The following is a 25,794-nucleotide window of genomic DNA, read 5'->3' as shown; positions in this document are numbered from 1 at the left end:
TCGGTTGGTCCCAATAAACAGGGATCGTATCCCTGCTTTAGATAAAAGGCCTTCCAGCTAGTTTACAATCTCAGAACCCTTTTTTAGGAAGATGCTGATGTCGTTGTGTGGATAAAGACGTCCTCAGCGCCCCGCCAGCACTTTGTTTCTGCACAAACAGCGTTATAGATTTTGTTACCTTCTTGCACAGTTATGACTATGTCACGTTGACAGAATCTGTCCATAGTGCGACGGGGCAAAACACTTGAAAGGAATTAAAACCGCCTCTAAGGTGTTGGGGCTTGTAATTAAGTTAGAATAATATTGACAGGCTATTACTGGTTTAATGCAGATAAAGAGGTTTGTATCATAAGGTCATCATGTGATGATGGTGCTAATTCATTCACTCAGCACTATTTAAACACTCCTGCTTGCATGTTTAAATTAAAGTTGAACTTTTTTTATCCAAAAAAGGAAATTGCTGTTGGTATTTGGTAGTAGGAGATTTTTGTAACTTTTTTTAAAAAACTTTTTAAAGCTCCCTGTAAGAAACAACAATGATTCAAATATTATTTTAAGCATTTTATTAAACAGATATAATTAAAATTCAGCTAAATAGATAGCGCTCTTTCCCTATGGATGGTTCGGGGTTTTAAGAACAATACAGGTTTTTTATTTACAGTATTATATCCTTCGCCCCAGTAGCTGTTCTCCTCCTCCGTATGCTGATGCATCCACAAGGCTGAGATCCCAGCTTTGTTCAGGTCTCCATAATAGAGAGTTAAGGGGGGGGTGCTTCACACCAATAACATTTATTATTTGGAGAGTTTGGATGGCCTAGTATGCCTAGTATGTTCAGATTTTGCAAGTTATATCTAATAAGTACAATACCAGTATCTTTACATTGTAAATGTTATGGTTATCTAATCTGACGTTTCATAAAGGTTTTCACTTTGCCACCAAAATAATGATTTTCACTTCCCATGGTTTAGGGGGAACTGTGTTGGTATACATTTCTACCATCATCTCGTTGTGTTTCTCCAATCAGCTTGAGACCAAATCAGGAAAAGCGGCGACGCCGTCCGTCTCTGACGCTCCGGATCCACCGGACCTGAAGGTGGCGCTGAAGAGGGAGCGAGAAGAGCACCAGCACCTCTTGGCCGATTCCTACGCAGCCGTGATGGACCTCACTAAACAGGTGAATGTCTGTCTGAGAGAACCGAGTTGGGTTGGAAAGTTCTCACAAAGAGATGAATCCCCCCCCCCAGCTCTATTTTTGTTTGTAAAAAGGCTCATGAGTTGTGTTCACTTTCGTATTCCGGTGGTGTGCGCTCCTCATCCCTGCTCATCCTCTGATTTTGCCTCATCTTCTCGTCCCTCCGCTGTGACCCGCCTGCGGACCAATCAGCTTCAGATCGGGGAGAGGAACTGGGGCAGAGAGAAGATGGAGCTTCTGGAGATGCTCGGCCAGGAAAGAGCTCAGTGGGAGCAGAGACTGGGAGAGGCCACTGCGCAACAGGGGAAGGTATGATGGGCGGCCTCTGTGTGTGTGTGTGTGTGTGTGTGTGTGCGTACGAGAAATGTCGCAGATGAAGAAGTGAGTTCATGTTGGGTGGATCTTAGAGGATGAGGGTGCCTGAGATAAGTAGGGCATCTAAAGTAAGATGTGTGTTTCTTGGTGCACTGTTTCCATTACGTCTCATCACATCTGGTGATTTTCCAAGGGTCGCTGTAATCAAATTAGCATAAAAAAAGCCGTAGCTGGTGCAGTAAAGCCGCTTTGCAGACTGACATTAGCATTTCAATCCGGAGAGACTTGAAGTTTGAACACTGCTTTATTATACAATGCATAAATATTGTTATTGCAATGTGTTTGGGGCTTGGACTCCATCCTGCCGTAGGGTAGACCAGGGGCCGGGATGCTGAGCCAAGCTATTTCCCCCCCTTTGGGAGTCCAGACACTGGTGATGGTGGTAGAGAATAAGTTGCTCCAATTTCCTGATGTGCCAGGTTCTGCTGTAGATTGGAGGTGTGAGGGGGGGTGGCGCTGAAATGACAACTGACAGCAGAGAGAGAGAACAGTCTTTTAACGTTTGCCAGCACTGATGCAATTGGTTTACGGTAACGTCACCCACGTCTGGTTGGCTGGTACTACCTGACCCCGCCCCTAATCAGCTGTCGATGCCGCAATGTGAGTAAGGAAGCGATGTCCTTGTCTTACTGTGGTCAGCCTGATCTGCTGATTAGACCCCAGAGAAACCACTGCTGCAACATGTCTGGAAAAGATTTCATCAGAGTTTTAAAGTGGTAGTTTGTTCTTCTCCTTGAAAGCTCAAAGAAATGAAGACATCCCTGTCTGCTGTGTCCCCGTTGTTGGTGTCTCGGTCGTCCCTTTTCCTTTCTGCTGAGTCCCTTCACTCCCCTCCTCGTCCGTCTCGCTCCTTCTCCTCCTATCTGTTGCGTGTGATCCCGTCTCACTCCTTTCATTAAGTGGCCTGCATTGGGAGCTTAGAAGAAGACCGAAGCTTATCATACTTTAATCTACTCTGTCCCTGTCACCCACAAATCACATCTACTATCTACTCTGCTTGTGTTATACAGAAGGGCCTCTCAGGGACTTCTGTCATATGCTTACAGTGTCCCCATCAGGCCAGTCAGTGTAAAAGTACCTGGCTGCACGAATCCGATGTTTACTCATCAGTCCATTTTATTTTTGTGAGTTATTTTAAAATTAGATGTGTTTCCTGTTGGGATGGATTGGGCTAGATTCATGGAGATCTGGATTTTAAAGGTCAACAAACAGTAATTGCGTTTAACCACTGGTACCTTTGTGTGCGTCGTCCCTCCACAGACCCGTTGTTAAACTCATGTACCCCATTGGGTGCATTAAGATTGCCTGTGGTTGTGATGTGGCAGTCGCCCTGGCAACTGCAGAACGACCCATTGGGTACGAGTAACTCTGTTGTGTGGAATCTAGTGTGAAAAAGTAGTGTGTACTTAGCGGTCTGTCAGTGTACCGTACTGTACACGGCCGTGCAGCGTGGTCTGCAGCTCAGTGAGTTGCACGCGAAAGTCCATCAGTGTATCTGCACAACTAATCCCATTATCCGCAGATGTCCTCGCTCCCACTCTGTCCCTTTCCTCAGTGGGGAAATGAAAGTGTGAGATCACCTCTCCAGTGTGAAACAAACCGACTCAGCGTGTGTGTGTGTGTGTGTGTGTGTGTGTGTGTGTATTTGCATGCTGTCTGCCACGGATAGATTAGACTTGACGGCCTCCACTTTCTCATGCCAAAACAGCTCCAGAGGAAGGGGATGGCAGTGAGATGAATGTGTCTGCCATGGTGTGAAAGAAGAAGAAAAAACAAAACGCCACAACAATTATTTGCTCGACACACAAAGTGTCTAATGTGTAAATGAGAAAGAAATAGTTCTGCGGTTTGACTGACTGCTGGTTTCTCTTGTCCTCAGTCAAAGTCATTTGGCAGCGAGTCTTCTGCGGACACAGTGGTCACGAATGGAACGGGGTCGCCAAGGTAACAGCTCAAACATATTACCTCATAGTTTTGAATCAATTAATAACATTTTGTTCACAACTTCTGTTTGATAATAGGAGTGTTTCATCCATGCTTTGCTTTGCTTCTCTTTTCTCATCCATTCCTTTCTACTGTTTTCAAGAACCATATCAGCATCCGACCTGCATGGCCCAGAATTCCACCGTGGAGCCAATCAGGAGGACAGAATTCAGTTTTCTGTCCCAGAGCTGGGTGACCTCACCGGGAAGAACTGGACCTACCTCACCAATGAGGTAACCAATTTGTGATTTTATACAATCACTCGTTTAGAATTTACATTTTATTGTGATTGACGAGACGAGCGAATAAAAGACTGGTGTTCAAAATGTACGCCGATCACTATTCTTTGTCTCCACTCTCCGATCTCAGACCCCAGAGGTTGGGTACAGCTGTAAAACCTGGGACGGTCCCAGCGGATCCTGCAGCAGCTCGGTGGGCTCGGAGCTGCATCTGGAGACGGTCCAGAGGAGCTACACAGCTCCGGACCGCACCGGCATCCGTATCTACTACAGCCCCCCGGCGGTAAGACGCACGGAGCACCCAAGAACGAGCCAGGAGGCCAAAGAGCCGGAGCGGGCCCGGGACGGGAGCTCTTCCCTGGGGGCGAGCGGCTCAGACGTGGCGGCGGTGGGAAACCATGAGGTTCAGCAGCAGCAGCAGCCTCCATCCTCCGTTTCGTCCTCCTACGAGCAGTGGCTGAGCTCGCTGTCCAAGCCGCACAGGGAGCTGCTGGAGAGCAGAAGCGGCTGCGTCGCCGGGTCGATCCCCAGTGTCGCCGGCGGCGCCGCCCCGGTCGATGGGATGGCGCCCACGTCGGCATTCCACGGCCTGGAGATCGGGGAGATTTCCGCCAACTTGAGTGACGACATGAAGGAGATGACCAATTGTGTCCGCCAGGCCATACGCTCTTCCTCTCTGGAGAGGAAATCCTCCAAGGAACCTCAGGTAGATTCCTGCAGTATACTAACACATGAGGTTGCCCTTTGTAGGTTTAAGGAAAAGTGACATTTTAAGAACCGTCTCTTCAATGGTTGTCTCGATTACTCTTTGTTGTACTTTCTCCTCCTCTCAACACGTTAACCATTCACTATCATTTCTATTTCTGCCCTGCAGGCGGCGCTGGGCATGTCCACCAGGTCCACCCAGACCAATTGGCAATATGTCAGCATCGGGCTTCAAACAGACAACCTCCCCAGCAGAGGGATGGGCTTGCACTCCAAAGCCTGGTCTCCTCGCCCCTCGTCAACCACCACGTCGTTGCTAGCGTCCGCTCGAACCCGGCACATATCCACGTCCCTGGACAAAGTCCACAGCCGCATCGACAGGCCGTGCTGCTCACCCAAGTACGGATCACCGAAACTGCAACGCAGGGTGTCCTCTGGTAACTAGGCTTTGTTCTCTGGTGCCTAACATCCATAGTAAACACCAGGAGGAGACATCTGACTGCTCCGTTTTTTTTTTTTTTAATAGGATCCACCTCCAGACTGGACGGCAGCTCCTCTTCCAGGGACCGGAGCCTGTGGAGCCTCCAGCAGAGATCCCTCAGCGGAGGGGGGCGCTCGGCCTGGGCTCGCTCCACCACCACCAGGGACAGCCCGGTCCTGAACGGCCTCACCGACGGCCTCTCCAGCCTCTTCAGTGTGGTCGAGCACACTGGAAGCACAGAGTCGCTCTGGAGGGGGGACGGGGGTAAGAAGCCTCGTGAAAGTGGATCACACATCCTGACATTTGTCAGAGCCAACATTTTTTTTAAAAGCTGTCAGAGCAAACATAACAGATGGCAGAGTTTCACATCTGCGCGCTAACACACTTTTTAGATTTAGACCGCCGTTTTACTGCAAATATCAAAACGTGCTTATCGGCAGCCAATTATATTTGCTTCGATCAATCTCTGGCACAAGAATTTCCTTTGCAGTCAATAAAGTAATATCTTATCACTCATTTTAGATTAATGGAACATGGACTACAGCCACCTGAGGATTGAGCACCGATCTACAGCCATGTTGGAGTAGAAATCAGTCATTTTATTATTGTGTCAGCAGAAACAACAATATAAGTGGAAGTGTGGTAACACAATAACTTATGGTTTTGTCTAGGACACTAGTAGAGGTCAGAGGGAGAACACAAACTCCAACCATGAGTGAAATTCACAATCTTGCTTTCACAAATATAATCGTAGCTCCTGTTAAATATCATTGACGTAACAGTGGACGCTTGTCTCCAGGACTCAATCAGTCCTGTAAACCCCAATCAATCACAATCAAGGATTAACTGATCACCATCTTGAACCCCGACTAGGTGCCAGCCAGGCGGCCAGTCCGGCCCGGCAGCCCGCTCCAGCAGGGAAACCCACCGGCGCGCCCGTCTGTGGCTCCGACCCCGGCTGTCAGCGGTACGGAGGCCTGGCGCAGGAGTTCTTCAGCACTGTGTGCAGCGCCCGGGGCCCGGGAGGAGCCACCCCGTCCGAGGAGCGAGCGCAGAGAGACCCCGGTGGCTCCCTCGGGGGTCCGGGTGTCTCTGGGGGTTTTCCCGGGGCGGATGAGCCCAAGCCAGAGTGTGTGGCGGTCGGGATCGGGGGCTTCGGAGCGCTGGCTGGAAGCAACGACAATGTGACCAAGATCGTCAACAAGAGGTTCATGAGACAGACGGCCGGGGAGGAGATGGTCAGCATCATGGGAGGAGGGAAAGAGACGCCGAGCAGCACCGCCGGATCCGTGACGGAGGTAAATGCGCTTTTGATTGAAACTTTAAAGAGAACATTTGCTAATAATGAATCTAGGTTTTAGAAAGGTCTTTGTATTCTTTCTACTGTTCCAGTAGAACGGTTAGTTTCTCGATGTTCTATATATTTTTCAAAACCATATGAAAATCCAAAAACTAAACCATTGTTAAGTTACAGCTATAATGTATTCAGCTTAAAGAAATAAGTGGAAACAGACAACTGCCTGAGATGGTAAAAAATGGAAAATCCATTTTACCCTGGCAAGGTCAATAAAGACATCTGTTCTTAATATAACATGGGAAACACTCAGACGTCTTTCCACTTCCCAGGATGCACCCTGTGACTGTGCTGCCCAGTCGTCGTCCTGCCTCGCCCGACCATCAAGAGCAGCAGCTCGCCATTCCCTCGGCCAGTGCAAGCACCGCCCGCAGGAGTCTCCCGCGGCAACCGAGGAAAAGGGAGACACATGCAACGAGTGACGACACTTCAGAGACACGCCCATTGGATACGGATTCTTCACAGACACCGTACATCACTGCCATGAAACCGCACGTCCAAACACCTCTCGCGTCAAATGTGCATACACACTACCATCCTGCCACACAGGTGCACTGCCAAACATGACACACACACACACACTGCCACATGTACCCATTCATAACACTTGTGTTGGACTGTACTATTCGAGGACAGAGATCAGAGACAGCAACGGACACAACCATCACAAAACTACCAGCAAGAAATACAATTCACATCGTTTGACACGCTTTACTAGAGGAAAAAACAAACTGAATAGAGTCAAAGAAGTAAACCTATGATGTCAGGACCGGACACCTTTTACAGAATAAGATACTACATATGATCCTCTTTGGCTTGGAAAATCCACCGTAACCAAGTTGTCTTGCCACCATGCTTCCCAATGTCGGATTTACAGATAAGCAAGGAGTGTGCGCGTTGAAGTGCATGTGTTACTTTGAGAGCCGCAGTAGAAAGCTGGAACGATCTTCCACAGTGTGAAACTCTGAAAACATCAGGCTGCTGTCAGATGGATTCTCTCTGAACTTTGTGCTGGAAAAAGCAGTTGTTGCATTTTTGATTCATTAGCACAAAACCAATCCAGCGAGTGTCTCCAACAAGGATCTGACCGCGCCACCTTTTGATGACAAAAGTGACTTTTGCAGGTAACGGAGAGCATCGAGTTCTATTGGACTACAGGCTTGGACTCCATTGATGTTTGGACCGGTCGGCTCTCTAAATGAGACCACGGAGCTGACTTGAGGGGACCTTCTACCATCGTTGCCTGGGAGCAGAACAAAAAGCTCCTCAGGCTTTAAGCGTCTGCTCAAGACGACGACAGAAGGACTTTTGCCACAATTAAGGAGAGGTTTTGTGGCATTGTGATCAGGATGACTAAACCCCATAGATGTAAGAAAACCCACTTGTGGGGTTGTTACTCCACAGTCTGATTGGAAGAATTTGATTTCAACCTGTTACAGCAGGCAGAAAGTGCCTGTTCGTTTCCTATTTTGAGATATTTCTTAACTGATGTGCAGATTCATCGTTAACCCTTTGATGATTTTTAACCTGAAAGCCCATCTGCCGTTTGCACTTGGCAGTGGATGGAGATGCACGGATATGACTTCAAACTTATTTTGACCAGTTTTTCAGTTTGCCGCCCTGCAGTTCAGTAGACGGTGGTGGTTGACACTAAATATCCTTGTCAAACACATCTGATGGGCACAATTGGGTAATGTTTTAACAACGTTAGAGGTATTGACCTAATGTCCATCAGCCTTATCGGTGGGTCCAAACTCAAAATACTCATTGTCCACAAACGCTCACTGACTCTAAGCAGTGTCCAAGGAGAACTCAGATGCATTCCTCTTGTTGGAGTCTCCCAGACGTGTGTGTGTGTGTGTGTGTGTGTGGTTTGTATGTACATTTAGTCCTCGAACTCTCAGCGGTGGACCAGTGCGTCGTTTAGAGGTCTAGTCAAGGGGATAGTTTTTAAACACTTACCGCTCTTCTCCCACGCACAACTGTCCTCGGCGTAGCTACTCTACAAAATTTAGGAAAATGTAGCATTATGACGTGATTTTGGTGAACAACCAGCTAAGAGCTGTGAGTATCCATTTGAAGCCACAGTAATTAAAGCACTGGGTTTTTACTTTTGAAGAAATACATCAAGACAGGTCCAACGATATGACAGGTGTTAAAGTCACACAACGCGTGAGAGGCAACAACAAAAACATTTTTTAGGGGAACTGACACCAACGGTCTTGTTGGTGATTTAAAACCTAAAAAGTAATGTAATCAAGAAACAATCATCTTTGAGAAGATGTTTGAATACTGTTTATTTATCCTGTCCCTTTGTTCGCCATGTCGTACTTGTAATCAATCAGTAGATATTCAAAGTGCCTGTCAGATTACTTTTTAGTCAGCTCACGCCAAAACTGGAATCCATATTTTAAAAAACACAAACAAACACAGCAGGCCTTTTTTTTCAAATGGGTGAGATTGTTTTAATGTGCATAGTTTCGATCAGGCTGTTCTAAGTAAAGCTACAATATTTAATAAAATACTGTACCACAGTGCACACGGGACGAGAGGGTTTACAGGTATAGTAGGACAAAGTATCCACACTATACCAACTTTTTTTATACCAAGGGTTATTGTATTTCTGGAAAGTAAATTATTTTTGTTGTTTTATATGGATGCTTTCTCTGATTTATTAGCCTGTTTATATTATCTTGATTAGTTATCATGGTGCTACCTAGTTTGAAGTCTGCAGTGGGCTCATCGATTTGAACGATGTCTCTTCTGCTGTCTATTCATGAGTCGCAGTCCAGCGTTTCTCCAATTATGCGCACCAAGTAGTGACTCAGCAGTTTAAAATAGGGCATTACCCGTAACAGGGCACGTATTCAAATAACACAGTGAGGGAAAGCCGCAGCCTAAATGCTCCTGTCTGTCTCCACTCCAGCCCTCGAGGCTGCTAGAAAACCCACCATCTGAAACCAGCCACCGCTTCAGAAGCTACTTGACACGGGAATAGAGTCTGATTTTTCACCACAATTTCAAAACAGGTTGTTTTAGCCAAACAATCCGATTGGTTCGAAACCAAATGAAAGCCTATAGCCACATTTAAAATGCTTTTGCATAGCAGAGCTAATATGTTTAAGTACACCTGCATTCCTGTCTACATTCCACTATATTGTACGTAACTCACGTCATTACAAAGCCACATCTGCCGTCGTCACTTAAGAGAATGAACTTGATGATGATACATCACGTGAACAACAACAGCAGAAAAGAAGGAAACCGCTCGCTCAGACTCGGTAACAAGGTAACCGGCTCACTCTGCAAGGCTTCAGAACTCGCTCTCCCCACCTGTAGAAGTAAATCAATTTTAGAATCCACCATTTGTAACATTACGCTGTTAACTTTCCATCCTACAGTTTAGCCGTTGACTTCACAGCTGTTTTCTTCTCACATGTAGCTCTTTTAAGGATTCCACAAAAACCCAGTTTCAGTTAACACTCCTGCAGCATAATCCACTTATTTGCTGCCTCCTATTGATTATGTTTCAGGCAATTATTCAAAATGAAATGTACTGCTTCTGTTTAGCACTAGTATGGTTATCTGTTTGCATGTGTTGCACACAGCTACCCAGGTTAATGTTAATGTAGTCAACATTTTAAAAGTGACGTGATTCTAGCCAGGAGGTCTGGCCCGTTGTATCAAAACTCAGTTCAAATATACCTCAATAAACAAATGAAGTTGGTAAAAGTCAGCCAAATGGACACTTTGGGCCTTAATATGTCTGATAACCAAATGGTTTAAAGAATAAATGTTTCCCAAATATGAGTCGCTGATGCTATCTTCCAGCACATACTACCGCTTGTCAGAGAACAGTATGTAGCCGGCATGTTGTCATTGACACTCAAAGTAGTTCACAGAGAACTACAGAATACATTTTTGCTTCCACTGAGGCCCAGCAATGTGTTGTTTCTCCTTTATATCCAAGTTTCTCCTTTATGGCTGCTTGAAAAAAAGAACTAAGATGTTGCTACACCATGCAGAATGTAACTGACCATCTCTCCACAAACAACCCTGATATCAGGTCTGGTACTATTTCTCTTTTCTGATACTAACTAAATAATCTGTCATAGTAAAGCTAGTAATCCATCAGATTTGAAATTCAAACATGTAACAACCAAATGCCAGTTACACTTCTGTATTTATATTTTATATTTGTGATTTTCAACAGAAAAGATAAGAAAACCATACATAAACCCCTGCATGTATGAGTGAGAAGATAAGACAAAATAATTATCTCTGTAATGATGCTAAGGCATGAAGCAGTTTTAATTTTATCTGAAAAAATGCAACTCCCTACAAAATAAAAGTTCAAATCAAACTTTCTAATCTGCCCTACTTTCTAAACTTTTGACAACAGCGAAAATTTTACTGAACCTACTCGTTAAATAAGGGCCCTTCGGGTCAGAAATGCGGTATGACTTAGAAATTGGTTTTGCTCAGTGTGACCAGATCTCATAACCGTTAAAGTGTTGTGTTTTGGTTTCAGACAACCTCCAGTCCATTTTTGCTGATATTAGAAAAATCGAGCATGCCACTGTTGTTTTAATGCTTCATATTAGAAGATGTGACAAACACCAAACAACATGTTTTGAACTGATTTGAACAAATAAAGTAATTAGTTTGCAGTGCTTTACAATGTGGGGCGTTTTTAACATCCGACGTGACATATAGCTGTGAATACAACTCACAGCTCCTTCTAGTTCATGACATGGATTGATTTTCTCCAGAATGTAAGCCTCAAAACTCTCCTGCTCGGATGGCATTGGTCATATTTGCTCCTCCCCCTCAGGTTGTAAGTACCACACATCGCAGCCAATGACTGACAGTTTTATAGGTCGCACATCATCACCAGCCAATAACCGATGAGCTCTTACGGATCGCATGGCACAAACTACACGTATCACTACTCGCTGTGTGTCTGTAAGAAGGTTTCCTAAAATGCAGCATTTTTAACATCTTTCCATACCATTCAAATGATTGTTACATCCTGGGCATATGTAAATGAATTCTTTGCTGTTCATAATGTTAGCTAAACGATTACCTAGAGACTGCCTGTATATTTGCTTACGTAAGCTGCTCTTGTCTTTTTTTATAACACCTGTTTTCTTGATTAAAAGTAGAATGCAACGAATGACAAATTAAATGAAGGAAATGTTTCCCTCTTGTATTGCAAATTTAGAAGAAAAAAAAAAAAAGCTTTGTATCTCCCTCCTTTTGTTTCTTTGAGAAAAGCTGAATGTCAACAGCGGATCAGAACCAGGTCGCTGTGGAAGTATGTAGCTCTCTCCCTCTACGGACCCCACTCCAGCGTTTCTTCTGTACATAGGTGCATTTTGAAGATGACGAAAAACAAAAAAGGCAGCAAATGTTTAATGAATGAGTTTTTTTCTGACCAATGTAGCTTGTAGACCAAGATATTATAACTGCCTCCTGTTTGTCATAGAATTCACAAATAAATGTTTGTTGGAATTTAACATGGTTTGGTTTTTTTCTTCCATTTGTACATATTGAGCTTGGCTATAATGTCCCCTTTTTGTCCTCTTTCGTCTTTGAAAACAGATCAAGTGACGATAAGCAGAGGCAACTGAAATGGTTCGGACCATGTTAAAAGAACAATACTGACGTTAGGGGATGGCTGTGGTCAGTATCACAAACAACTAAAAACATTAGAAAAATGCCTCAGTGCTGATTATCTCTGTGAATACCGGAGATCTCACCAATTGAGTGACACGTGGTGTTTTGTTGCAGCAGCATTTGGAAAACACACAAAATGAACAATAGAATTTTATTTTTTTGGAGGCAGATGTCAGAATCAAGTGTGAGGTTTGTATGCCATATACAAAGACTTTGCATCATGATGACAACCTACACATTTGCAGACCGTTTACTGCCCTTTCGGATTTCATCAAGTGAGAAGAGGGAAGACAGTAACGGAAAGAATTTGCTAGTCAAACATAATACTGTTTAACACCTGAGATGTTAAATACACATGTCTAATACATAAAAAAGAACTGCCAGACAAAATCTTAAACACTACATCTCAGAGGGAGGCATCCTACTACATTTTTCAGGCGGTTTTAGTTAAGCAGTAATTCCTGGAACAACAGTCCAATGTGGTCCTTTTCTCTTCTCTCTGTTCGTTTTTCACTTGCTTTGCTTTGTCCTAATGATAAGAGCCCAAACTTCTTAAACATTAAGCTTAAGAAGGATGCCAGTGGCCCTGATGGACAGACAGGAAGTGACCTCACCATAGCAACCTCTGGCAACAAAAGAACAACTTCCTGTGTTGGCTTAAGTAACAAATCAGAGAGGGAATGGTAGAGCTGGGTCGCTTTGAGTAGTTTGTCGACGGGTCTGTGACTCAAAACGGAATTTGTCTTTTGAAATGGTTACATTGTAGATTTACATTTTTCTCAATTTTTTAAAATACAAATGTATGCTTCTTTTGAATCTAGATTGAATAAAAGCAAATTAGACCGGGACCTACAACATATTCTAAAATTGTCAAAAAACGACTCCATCAGGAAGCATAAATATTTCAGCAATTATTGATGCACTTGTTTTTCGATTTAGGCCTTTCGTTAGTTCAATGATTTTCTTCATTAGGCAATTTGACTGAGGTCAAATTCCACTGCAGCAGTCAAACTAAGGTGAATATGTAACTCCGGGTAGGTTTAATTCCCTTTTAATTGACTCGAGATGGTGGGATTACGAATGGAGATACGAGAGAACGTCATGCAAATAGACCTCTTAGTTCGTCTGAGATTTGACTTGTTTCATATCTTTCTGGACTTTTGCCTGCGTGCATGGTGTGTTTTTAATCTAAGCTAAGCTAAATAGGTCAGGATTAGAGAAGGAGGTATTATGTTAAAGCGGTGTTATTTTTTAGCGGCCCATCCATCTCTGAGAATGCGTTGGCGGCGTGTGAGATGAGGGGAGCCGGGCAAAAGACTAAAAGTATGCTTCAAAGGGGAAAGTAGAGAGATGACTTTAAAAAAACAAACATTACCATTAAGAAATCCTAAGAAAAAACAGATGAATTGATCCTAATAAAGATATGTTCTCCGCCCCTTAGACCCCATTGTTGTCCTGAAACAACATACGATCAATGAGACATCGTAATGAGGTGACATGTTCTCTCGTAACAATACACACTGTCATATTTCAACACTATCCTGCCGCTTATAAGTTATTATTCCACTGCCGAAAATAGTATATAGGGATTCATTCCCAGCACTGTCAAGTTGGAAGATTCTGCGATCTTCAAATATGTAAAACTGAAGTTAATCTAATGAATCAAATGCGTGTGACTTATGGTCTATTGGTTTACAACACACAGGCAGAAATATACAAACGCAGGATGCAGCGGTCAGTGAGGCTCCAGTCGATAAAACGGAAAACATGAGAGGAACTCAAGCTCTTCACTCCAGACTAAATGCACAAAACACTCATGGATACATACACAGGGCATCTCTCTCTCTCTCTCTCTCTCTCTCTCTCAGAGACACAGATGGGGAAATGTTTGCCAATCACTTTGGTGGGAGGAAGGGAGGGTCTTTCCTTTCACCAAACACAGACACAATTGGAACACATCAAATTTGAACTCATCAAAACAGCAGGAACCTATTTTCTTCCAATCGACCGCGCCCCTTCTTTCCTTTCCGTCCCGACTGATGATTTTGTTGACACTGAGCACTATGCGGGGCTCTTGTCATGGGTGAAGGTATTTAGGCAGCAGGTGTGTGTCAGCTTCAGAAGAATTCACCTGGAGGGAACATGTTTTTTTTTCCGCAGTAAATGTTTTGGTGTGATCACAAAACTAAATCAACCTAAACCGCAAAGTAGGATCAGAAACCGACTGGAAAGGTGCATCAGTGGCCTTTTAATGTGAGTCTTTGTTTGTGATCAATCTCTCGTCGACAATAGTCCACTACAGGCTCAATTCTGACGGGTGAGTTAGTGCAATAAAGCGAGGGAGAGGGAGAAAGAGACGAGTATAAAGCCTTCCTCTTAGTTACTGTTGCTAACACCTGCAGGGTGGTTCCCTCCACCTGAAATGGAAAGGCTAGTGTACGAATAACAGCAAAGTTAACCAGAAAAAGACTTGGCGAATGATTCAAATGAAGCACACGACTTGGACATGCTCCATTGAAGACGAACACAGGTCGGCCCATGTGCAGAACACTAGAGAATGTGATGTCCCTCCAAATCAATAAATAAAACAAACACGAGGGCACTGTTGGACAGGCTCATGTTTCGCCACGTCAGCTGAATGTGGCCTATTCCTCTGATGTGGCTCAATGGTACCTGACGGGAAAATCTGTACTAAGTGCTTCTCACGATACTCTTGCCTCTTTATACTTCCTTAAACAGTGGTGAGTTGAAATTCACATGGATTAACATTTTATTCACTAAAATGCAGAAAGACACTTTGGCTGCAAACTGTCATTTACAGAAGTATGTCTGTGTAACCTACACCACTCTGGAGATTTTAAACCTTAATTTGCTTGATCCAACCGTCACAAACCATCTTTAATAACAGGTTTAGTAGCTCTAAAAGAGAATAAATACCAACAGGGAAGAGTTTAACATAGGCCTCAACCTGTTTGTGGTGGTGCAGTACCCCCCTGTGGAAGAATTACTGTATGGCATTGTAGAAGATGAAAAAAACAGAAGTCCAACAGAAAATTGTTTTATGCAGTAATATGCAAATAGAATGCAATATGCAATATTCATATCAATGAAGAGAACCATTTAACAGCGTGTAAAATGATCCTGGTAGGGTCAGACAGGAGAGCAGATATTAAGATCAAAGGTTACATCATGGGAGCTGCGTTTAGGGACCAGAATCAGAAACTGTATTTAGAGGAGAAGATCCATAACAACTGTGCTTCTTCATTGAGACACACTTCGCACACACCTCAGAGTGCATCATTGGAACTTTCTTAGCTCTGCATGTCATCTGTAACTATTTTGACCTCAAAACACGTGTGATGCAGCTGTTATTGAATTAAGTGGTAAATGCTATTCTTTTATTATTAGAAACGGAAGACTGCGCTGTGAGGTCGTCTTAATGGGACGGACTGAAAATGTAGTCAGCACGGTCAAGACAATTTACAAACATAAAGCATTTTATTACAACCAACAAGAGGATAAATGCACCAATGAAGACCAACTGACGACCAACTTTTTTTAACACTTACTTGTTAAAGAAAATGTTAATGAAAACAAAGCTACATCATTTTAATAAATCCATGTAAAACATTCACCTTATCTTTAAAGTTAGATAATCTTTAAAATACAGGTCCTGTAGATGACACGATTGCATTCAATATTTACATCACATTGTACCAACAAATTACATTTTACACTCTTTGTTTTGGAATTAAGTTATAGTGTGACTTCACTCTCATTGTCTACTGAATTTAAGAGGACACAATGACAAAGCATCAGTCGACTTGAGAAACATTGAGAAAATGAAATGGGACAGTTGGATTGCAATGTCTGCTACATAAAGCTACCGTCTAACTGAGGTTGTTAAATAGACCAACGTCTTCAGCAGCTGAAAATAGATTTGGCTGAGATGCCCAAAAAGGCGAGACATTTGGTGTTAAGAGACATGCATCTCTATTCACAGTATTTATATGTGAAGACAAACGTATTGTCCCGCCTCCTTTAGGGTGTGTCTGACTGCAGCAAAAGCCTTCCTTGCCCAAATGAAGTATGACTACCAACAGCGGGAAGTAGCATGCAACGATGAGTGCCAGAGGGCCTGGCTGAAGGACCTTTCCCCCGGTAGATAATTTATCACACAGACATCTGTAACTAGGAAATATCTGGAGTGCAAAAAAGGACAGCTCCAAGCCGTGACCTCGGGCGAAACTCGCCTCCGTCTATTTACCGGGGGGTGATTTTGTCCAGTCCGGGCCAGGTGGGGATGTAGTAGCGGTGCAGAGTGCCTTCCATGAGCCTCTCCATCCACAGCCCCAGGCGGTCCAGCTTGTGGTGGATCTGCAGGGTGGATAAGCTGCGGGACCGCTTGGATCTGCGCGGCGGGTGGTCTTCGCGGGAGCCGCACCTGGACCTCCCCCGCGGGCCGGCCCCTTCGTCCTCAGACGACTTGCTGTCGGGGTCCTCCCCGGTGTAGACGGGCCTGAAGAGACAGAGGTACTTCTTGTGGCCGTTGAGCGCCAGCACGTAGCCCGTGTAGTCCATCTTGCGGTTGCCGGCGCCGTCCTCGTCCTCGTCGGCGTCGATCTGCGTGGCGTCCTGGGCGTATTCCAGCAGCGTGAACATCCACTCGCCGTGCTTGTCCATATTCAGGAAGGAGAAATGCAGCGTCAGGCTCCTAGGAGAGAGGATGGAGGTGATGTGGTGTAAATTAGCAGATTTTTACAAACTAAATGTGTCGGGCTTCATTTGTTCCACACGAGGAAAGGTGAATGCTGACCCTGTGAAGGAGTAGACCTCTTTGGCAAACTTGCTTAGGAGGATGTTCTTGGAGGCGTCAGTGAGCACCAGCACTATGTTCATGTGCCCCGGCCTCAGTTTCACCAGGTTGCTCATGTAGGTGATATCCGTCAGCTCCGTCACCTCCACAAAACTCTTTTTAGGAGGCCGACTGTAATCAGCACAAAGAGCTTAAATACATGATGATAAACCCTTCCGAAGTTGATAAAGTATGAGTCAAATATGCATGAAACTACACTTGCCTTGAAGCACTACCAGTCCCGGGCGACCCATTCTCTGCTTTTGATCCATCTTTTGCCTTTGGTTTAGTCTGCGTATCTTCACTTGAGTCACTGAAAACATAACAACAAATTGTCTTTCCTGAAGGGGGATGAGCAGGCGTAAAAGAATGTCAGAGATTTTCTATTCTTTGGCCTTGGTTTACAAGGGGAGGCTGAAGTTGCTATAGTTACAGTGGGCAAAGCAACTGACCTGAAGGCCTGGATGACCACGGTTCCAAACAGGATGAACAGGGCCGAGAATATGAGGGACAGGAGAGGCATCATCTCACGCCTACAAATCATCACACACGACTTAGTGTGACGACACACACAATCTTACAAGTAAAATGTTCAAATATCCGTGTAAAATGAATCTAAAATGAGTTTTCTACCAACCAGTTGTTGTGCAAAATATCATCAACGACCTCGGAGAGGTAATCGTACGACGCGTAGATCCATCGGATCGCGAACATCTATCGAGTGAGATCATTGCATTAAGTGACGGGACTGGTTGATATTTAACACAGATCAGCACTGTGCAAAACTAAATACTATTTTGCTCAAAGAGGACGTACAGAGGCAAACTCGTTGTTGAGCTCGGGCAGCACGGCATCGTGGACGAGGATGGACGGGTCCTTCTGCAGTCGCTCCAGCTCCTCCAGGAGACGCTGCTTGTCCTCCTCGCTGCCGTTCCAGCCGGTTACCGGCTTGAACAGGGCCTTCCCCGCGGCATTACGCCTCTCCAGGATCACCACCTGAGTGGAAAAAAAGAGAGAGAGAGAAATTATGAATCTTGACGGATACTTTATCTGGAGCGTGAGCTATTTTAAGGCCCAGGAAGTAGGCGAGATGTTGGTGAGGGGTGAAACCGGCAAAAGAGGGGAAACAATAAGCCGTTTTGGCACGCAGTATGAATGTAATTTTTGCCTGAAACATCGTTATTTTGGGGTTGTGACTTGTGGATGGAAGGAGCCGGTCCCTAAAAGTAGCCATTTCACAAAAGGAGTAACACTTTCTGAAACGTCAAAATGTGTATTCCAAAGATTTTCTAAAATAAAATTGGATCGCTTGTGTATGGAAAGGAAGTAACAATTACAGACAAAGATTCTAAACAAAATACATATCAATCATTGATTCCCAGCAGAACTGGCAGCCGTAGTGTTGGACCCGTGCGAGTGTACCTGTGCTGATGACTCTGCGCCGTCCTTGCTCTGTGTAAACACGTCACATAGAGGTCGCTGTAGCCGTTGGTACACATAAGCAAATCTCACAACTTCCTTGGCATTGGTAGATGCAAATGAGAGAAACGCATGGTTCCCAAGAGAAAAGGTCTCTTCGTCACCTGTGATCAGCAGCACACAGTATCTGAGGGGACAAGGGGGGGGTTGGGGGGGGGGGGGGGGGGCATGACAGTTACTTGGCAAATCCAAACAAATCTTTAAACTACATCACTGAGGTGTAAGGCGCGATCATCTGTTAAAAAGAAAAGGAAAGTTTTCTCTTACTTCCTGCGTCTGTGGAACTGTTTGACGGGACAGAGCTCATCGAAGAGCTTCTGATTGACCAGCCGCGGCACGAGGAGGAATCTGTTGTTTGACATGAACTCGTCAATAATTTGCTTTTTCATTCCTTTAGCCTGGAGAGGACCCAACGTAATCGCATAGAAGAAGGTGTGAGGAAGCGTGGCGGCGAACAATACTTTGCGGAGGTCAGCGTGTGTGTGTGTGTAGGGAGCTGTGGTATACCTGAATAATGTCAGCGGGCTTGTCAATGTTCTCCTTGAAGACCAGCATGGTCGGAGCGTACGTGTTGATGTTGAACTCTTTCTGCAGATTTGCCGTCTCTGAAAGGCCCTGGTCCACATAGCCAAACTGCAAGTAGTCCTTGTAGACAAAAGCTGTCAGCTATGGAGATGCACACATCACACATTTGGGTTAGTTATGCAAAGGCTGTCAGTAGCACCTCAGGTACATTTCACATAGAAGCCTAGAGAGCCTACTTTGTAAAGCAGAGGAACTACAGGCACTTGGTCGAACAGAAGCACGTGTGGCTTGTTCAGCTCATGCCAGCTGCTCAGGAACTGCAGGTCATTCTTGTCGGTGACCTGAAGTATAAAACACGCACAGGGACTTGGAATCTTACATGTAGCCCACATCCATTGCAAATCTGTTCACCTTCACTTTTGCAGATGAATCGAAATATTTTAGCCCTTCCTCCCTGGACTGCACCCACTTACCCATTCAACGAGTCTCTGAGGAAGAAGGTCTTCCACAAACTGCCTCAGGTGCTCCTTCGCTACGGCGTAATGGAAAAACGTCACCTTGCCATTGATGACTCCTAGTATGGACGGCGTGCGATGAGCCCCGAGGTGATTGGCCAAGCGCCTCTCATGGCCGACATCCACCACGCCAACCCCGACACCTGCAAAGACATCCACACGTCAGCTTCCCTCAGCTCGCTGTATGCAATTTCCAGAGCGGACGGGGCCGCAGAATGACCCCGCCTGACGTATCGGTTCATTCCGTACCTAGAGTCTCCATCTCCTGCACCACCTCTTTCCACACAGGCTCGATGTGGATGCAGCTGAAGCACCAGTCGGAGGTGATCTTTATCAGGTACGGCCTCTTGTAGCTGTCAGGCACCACGTCGTTTACATACTGGTTGAAGTGCAACGTGTACTTGTTGTCACCAAAGTCCCTGTGGTTCTTGCTGTTGAAGGGGAAGTTGTAGAAGGATTCGTCAAAGTAAAAGCTGTCGTGGCGATGACCGTAGCGAGCGCCGCCGTACGGTTGGGTGTCATCCGTCTGCCCGTAACGGTCATAGTTGCCGCGCTTGTCTTCGCTGGAAAGGATCTGGATTTTGGATAGAACAAATGTCCATGTGGCAGACGTCGTCCTCTCCTGCATACGTTATCTTTTTTTTATTGAGGGGAAAAAAAGACTGACCTCATACGATTTGGTAATCTTGATAAACATGTCTTCAGCACCTGCATTTTTGTTTTTGTCCGGATGCCTTGAGAAGAAGATAGTCATGAGTTAAGGATGGAGTGAGGTTCATCCCACACACGGTCGGTGTCACGTGGACATGTTTACCATTCTTTTGCGAGGCGCTTATAGACCTTCTTGATCTCCGCCTGGCTGGCACTCCTGGTTACACCCAATACTTTGTAGGGGTCCATCTCCGGCCCGGCATGGGATGCTCCCGTGAGCAGCACCGAGAGGACCACCACCACAGCCACAGACATCTTCGACGCTGCCATCACGGAAACCTTAAACACATCACAAAGTATCCCCGTCGCGTCAATCATTCAGAGGACCATCAGACCTTTTGCCATCTCGACGCGGTATTTTGTATTTAGCTGCCACAGCCTTTCCTCCATCCTGACGGCAGCGTCACCGGCGACAAGTGATGGAGACGACCGGATGGCTTAATAAAGATGGCATTATAGCATGCTAACTACAGAAGCCACGTAATAGGACCGTAATCCCGCGGACACGTCGATAGGCTGTCACGTTAACGTCGTAGAAACGTTCTTACATTTGGGTAAAACCCGGAGTTATCAGCCGCTACTACGCCTCATATTTGGTGCTGGTTCTGGTGTTTGTCAGCTTGTGGGTTCACGTTGATGTAAAATGAGCAGGGTGTGTTCAGCAGCATCCCACAGCTCCTCCGGCGCGCAGTCAATGCCTGCTGCTGTGAGGGCAGGACCAGAGGCGGAGGCACCCAGTGTCGAAAATCATTTTGGGAGATTGAGTATTTAGTGGCTTATTAAAGCCTCGTTTGAGTGCGTGCTTGGTTTACTGCTCGTTGCGCTTCGTTTTTGGTCTATAAGTATTGCGGTACGCTGGTCGTGTTACAGCGGCGCGCGGTAAATAAAATCAAGCGCATCGTTTTTTTCTCGTCGTATTCTCAGTGGACCAATCACAGACAGCGATGATGTAAACAAGGAAATGGATAATGTAACAGCCCACAAATACGATAAATGAGAAAACAACTTCTCATATTTGCACTGGAACAAGGTATCGTTCTCTTTCGTAAAGGAGTTTGGGGATAACGACTGTCTCTTTAGTGAGACGTTACGGCCCCCATTGTCACCTGACTCATCGTCCTCCCTCACTGAGATCGTTGTTATTGAATCGACGATGGAAGAAATCCACAAGAAGATTCTTCAGCGCAACAGGACCAATCTTGTGACAGACTTGAACCCATCGAGCCTCTATGATGGACTCCTTGAAAAAGGAGTTTTTACCCAAGACATGATCGATGAGATTAAGGTGAGCCGACTGTGTTGATCAGGGCATCAACATTGAGGATAACTTACTAATGTACTGCTGCTACCTCGTTAAATGTGGAACAAACTACCAGAAACAACTAGGATGGGCTCGAGGAACCTTTTTAAAATTTGAATATAGCATCAATTGTTGTGCACTTGTTTTTAATGTTATTTTGTGTACTGTACAATGTTTTAAGTGTTTCCCCTGTATCCATTGAAGTGATATGTTTATGTTTGAGATCTCTGAATAGCCCCGTTGGGCTTCATGACTCAAACCTCTCGCTGTCTCCTTTCAGAGCGCTGGGACCAGGCGTGACCAGGCCAGGAAGCTGGTGCAGGACTTGGAGAGCCGCGGGAGTCGGGCCTTTCCCATACTCCTGCTGTGCCTTGAGGAGTCGGGCCAGCACAGTTTGACAGAGCTTCTTCAGCGTGGGGCTCCAGCAGTTCAGATACAGCCCGCAACGCCCAATCAGGTGGACCTCCCCGTTGTCCGGCCTCTCCCACTTTGTAAGTGTACCAGTATTCATGACATAACTTATAAAAATAGTCGGCATGGGGACACTATTACATTTATTTGAAACTGTCTGGTCTCGTTATAGTAAAAGTTTGTCTTCATAATTTGCTCTTTGTTTCTTTTATAGCCGTTTGTACTGACGTTGAACAGCAGGGAAAAGACACTGTCCCCATCTATCCAATACAGAAACCCAGTCCTACTCTCAGTCCATGTAAGTATTGTGATTAATTAACAGGCTGGTAAGAGTGTGGTAAGTTTCTTTTTTTATTTATTTCATACTTAAGACATTAAAGGCTGATGCTCCTGTTTCAGCCCCTGAAAGGGAGTACACAATAACAAGGCCACCAGGCAGAATTCGACGGGATAGCATTCAGGTAAGCACCATTCATTTATCGTGACCTGTTTAAATCTGCAGAGTCATCTTTCTCTGAATGTCAGATCTTTCTCTGCTTCCTTTATTCCTCATACGTGGGTGTCAGAGCTATAAAATGGATGCCAGTCCTTGTGGACATTGCCTCATCATAAACAACGTAGAGTTTGAACCTGAGAGCCAGCTGAGCAGTCGCAAGGGGTCCAACATAGACTGTGACAAGCTGGAGAAAAGATTCAAGGCCCTCAACTTCATCGTGGAAGTGAGGACCAACCTAAAACAAAAAGTAAGAGGGGTTTCTTCTGCTTCCCCTGTCTGAAACCACATGGAAATATTAGAGGTCACGGCTGTAAAAGAAAAAGTTTTCTCTACGTTTCAGCAAATCACACACGCCCTGTCAGCCTTATCTAAGAAAGACCATTCACAATGTGACTGCTGTGTGGTCATCATGCTGTCCCACGGGACCGAGGTAAGCCATGTCACGTAATCATCACTTTACTATTTATTTTCGACCCGCTCAGGTTCAGATCCAGATGGCTTGTAATTTATGCTCTTATTTATGCTTTTAGGTGAGTCACAACCGCTTCCCGGGGGCCGTGTATGGCGTGGACGGACAGCATGTCCCAGTTCAGCGCATCACAAACTACCTCAATGGCCAGCATTGTCCATCATTGCAGGGCAAACCTAAACTTTTCTTCATCCAGGCCTGCGGAGGAGGTAACGAACAATTAATCTACTTGTAGAGTAAAACTCAAAAGGAGCGATGCAAAAGCAGAATCCACAATCGATCAATGTCAGTGGTTTTCATTGGGATACGTTGGTTTTCGTGTCCTAGATGAACGAGACACAGGATTCGAGGTGTCCCCAGGTGAGTTTGAACCATCCATCGGCGGGGCAGACGATCAAACGGACGCCATTCCGCTGTCCTCCAGCAGCGACTCTCTGAGCATGTCCGACGAAGTGGACGCCAGAGCAACGCTGCCCACCCCGAGCGACATTCTGGTGTCCTACTCTACTTTCCCGGGTGCGTTTGCATCTGTGTGTGTGTGTGTGTGTGTGTGTGTTGGAATCATGCGAACGCAGTCAGAACTGAGACAGATACATTTGACTTATGCCTTTATGTGACAAACACAGGTTATGTTTCCTGGAGGGACACCCAGTCCGGCTCGTGGTACGTCGAGACTCTAGACCAGGTTCTTGAGGAAAACGCTGCTACCGATGACTTGGTCACAATGTTGATGATGGTGAGCGTCTCTTATTGTAGGAGCAGAATTAGCTGAGGCTCCATTGTATATTCTTTGCTCCATTCAAAGCTTTTGAATGGTCTGATTTTTTTATTGTTCTCATGTCCAGGTTAACCATGAAGTCTCCCAGAACTCTGCGAAAGGCCTCTACAAGCAAATGCCCGGTTCCTTTAACTTCCTCCGCAAACTTCTCCACTTTCAAACCCACGCCTAGCACCAAAGTTCAGGGTTGCACTTCTAGGTTTCACTTTCAGGGAATTTTCTTCTATTTCAATACTATAATATTATAAAGTGATTTCTAGTGATTTCTGAGTTTCATCAGTAATGTTGTATGAAGATGCAGAATCTTGTTTGTATTCCTACAAAACCAGTAATGTCTTAGAACATAGTTCTAATAGTTGTCTTGTCTTGCTGTATTTTTAATAGTTGGTAGATTTTAAAAATGAACTTTTTGGGTGTAGGGGAAATTTAAGGGAGAAAATATTTATGTACTTTGGTGTTTTTTTATATTGTTGGTGTATTTATTTTCACAGCTGCTGTCAAATTTCAATCATGGTTTAAGACATTAAAATGACAACAAAGACTTTTCTGACTCTTCTTTCAGGTTGTGTTAATTTTTAAAATGCCTTTTGCAATGGAGGTTGACAGATAAGTGAGCCACATATTTGAGTTGAATAATATAGTTGTCAAAGATTTCTCTCTTTGCATTGTTTTTTATTCTTAAATCTTTATATATTTCTTTATATATCTATATAGATATATTTTTTCAATATAAACATGGTATATTCTTGTTATTGTATGTATTGTAAATGAAAATTGAGGGCACATGTAATGCATACATGGAGAATCATGTTGATTCGGAAATGTGTCCTTCACTTTATTATAGCATAGTTTAAAAAGGTCCAGCTGGCTGCTCACACTGCGCTACAGTCTTTTTTTATGCACATAGTTGCCCAGTGGCTCAGTGAGTCATCTGATGACTCTAAACTCCAAATATCAGGAAATGCTGCTTGGGACTTTTGATTTTCTTGACTCCAGACTCTTTTTTTGAGGGTTGTTTCCCCTCCACTGCCACCAGGGAGCTCCATTGAAGTAGAAATGGTCCATCTCACATTTGCTAGAATTTGTTGATCAAAGCCTTGTTAGCATATTTTCTTATAAGCAATCAGTTTATATTACATTACCTGTAATTTATAGGGCCGGGACTTGATTAAAAATATTAATCTAATTAATTAGAGCCTTTGTAATTAATTAATCGAAATGAATCGCATTTTAATTGCATAAATATTTGACCTGAGAACAGTGAGAAGTAATTTTTTTCACATGGATTTTTATTTTTGTTCAACCAATTCCAGCAGACAAGTGTGTTGTGTTGTGGATTCCAGCCTGAGAATCTATGAGAATTGAGGTTGGATTCAAAAGCATCAACAGGTGTGTGGTGGAACAGTGCAGGGAGATAGCAGGAAGGCTGAAGTGTGGAGGATCCTCAGTTCAAACCTGCTCTCTCAGAAGAAGGGTTTGGTTGCAGTCAGGGCTTCAAACTGTAAACTTTGAAACAGTTTTGAGGTTTAGTAAACAATCCCAAGGTCTAATATGAGAAACGGACACAATGAGGCATCTGCTTGAATAGCACAAGGGAACAACTTAAGGGCTGCAGGCTCCAACCTGCTGTCTGAGGTTGTGGGTTCATGCCCCTTCATGCAGACATCACTTCTGCTTTGAAAGTGTTTTGAGGTTTGAGTAGCAATCTCAAGGTTAAATACGAGAAGCGGAAGAGCTGCTGCCACAAGCCTGCACTGCACTTGAAAGTTGTGGGTTCAGGGCCAGATGTGGAAATAGCATTTAAAACAGTTTTAAAGTTTAACTCACATGCTCAAGGTTAAATAGGAGAATCAAAGTTGCCAAAATGTGACCAGGACTGGTAGTGTAGGGGTGAGTGCAGGGGCCAAGCCTCTGTAAGTGCCGCCAGTGGGTTCAAATCCTGCTCCTGCCAAGTCTTGAGTGCACTACTGTGGAGGTAGTTGTGGGGGCATTGTCCCCACTGGTTGTTTCAGAGAAGTGAACCCTGGGGGTTATGCAGAAACACAATGCACGTTCACTTGAGGAATGTGGACAACCTTAAACTGACAGTCTTGCACAGGGTGTAGATTTGTTTGGCCTTTTTAGTGCATCCACCCTCCAATTCTCTGTTACATTCAAATTCAACTCACTTGTGCCTTTACCAATGCAGGAAGGATGAATAGCATGGTTGATCCTCCAAGATGCACCAATCCGTCTCTGGGGCAA

The 25,794-nt window shown here is 44.7% G+C and overlaps 3 protein-coding genes across 4 annotated transcripts in view; 2 read left to right on the top strand and 1 right to left on the bottom strand.

Moving 5' to 3' along the window:
* Positions 1-11,851, top strand: part of mtcl2 (microtubule crosslinking factor 2) — a 62,734-nt gene extending 50,883 nt beyond the window's left edge. Inside the window, exons 16-24 of one of the 2 annotated variants that reach the window (XM_037478480.2) lie at positions 1,028-1,177; positions 1,388-1,504; positions 3,456-3,514; positions 3,657-3,786; positions 3,923-4,498; positions 4,667-4,934; positions 5,024-5,242; positions 5,852-6,276; positions 6,605-11,851. In XM_037478480.2, the coding sequence (XP_037334377.2) occupies positions 1,028-1,177; positions 1,388-1,504; positions 3,456-3,514; positions 3,657-3,786; positions 3,923-4,498; positions 4,667-4,934; positions 5,024-5,242; positions 5,852-6,276; positions 6,605-6,754 (2,094 nt within the window). In that variant the 3' untranslated portion in view covers positions 6,755-11,851. Of the gene's footprint in view, positions 1-1,027; positions 1,178-1,387; positions 1,505-3,449; positions 3,515-3,656; positions 3,787-3,922; positions 4,499-4,666; positions 4,935-5,023; positions 5,243-5,851; positions 6,277-6,604 lie in introns of both variants that reach the window. The other variant, XM_037478479.2, reaches the window with a different exon arrangement.
* Positions 11,852-15,530: 3,679 nt separating this feature from the next.
* On the bottom strand, positions 15,531-20,802 carry dnajc16 (DnaJ (Hsp40) homolog, subfamily C, member 16). The gene is made up of 15 exons (XM_037478500.2): positions 20,645-20,802; positions 20,200-20,375; positions 20,053-20,119; positions 19,635-19,959; positions 19,344-19,528; positions 19,107-19,211; positions 18,853-19,011; positions 18,613-18,743; positions 18,289-18,472; positions 17,683-17,862; positions 17,504-17,580; positions 17,319-17,399; positions 17,090-17,179; positions 16,828-16,998; positions 15,531-16,725 (listed from the first exon to the last, which is right to left on the bottom strand). The coding sequence occupies exons 2-15, from the start codon at positions 20,364-20,366 to the stop codon at positions 16,275-16,277; spliced, it is 2,373 nt and encodes a 790-aa protein (XP_037334397.2). The 5' UTR covers positions 20,367-20,375; positions 20,645-20,802; the 3' UTR covers positions 15,531-16,274.
* A 244-nt stretch (positions 20,803-21,046) lies between these two features.
* On the top strand, positions 21,047-24,194 carry casp9 (caspase 9, apoptosis-related cysteine peptidase). The gene is made up of 10 exons (XM_037478527.2): positions 21,047-21,381; positions 21,677-21,887; positions 22,022-22,105; positions 22,207-22,268; positions 22,374-22,550; positions 22,644-22,733; positions 22,834-22,981; positions 23,100-23,288; positions 23,399-23,508; positions 23,618-24,194. Exons 1-10 carry the CDS (start codon positions 21,250-21,252, stop codon positions 23,720-23,722), a joined length of 1,308 nt encoding a protein of 435 aa, XP_037334424.2. The 5' UTR covers positions 21,047-21,249; the 3' UTR covers positions 23,723-24,194.
* Positions 24,195-25,794: the final 1,600 nt, after the last annotated feature.

Source organism: Pungitius pungitius, chromosome 1 (genome assembly GCF_949316345.1).
Source record: "Pungitius pungitius chromosome 1, fPunPun2.1, whole genome shotgun sequence".
NCBI classification, from domain to species: Eukaryota; Metazoa; Chordata; class Actinopteri; order Perciformes; family Gasterosteidae; genus Pungitius; species Pungitius pungitius.
Note: the sequence above shows the minus strand (reverse complement) of the source record. Positions and strands in the feature narration are given on the sequence as shown.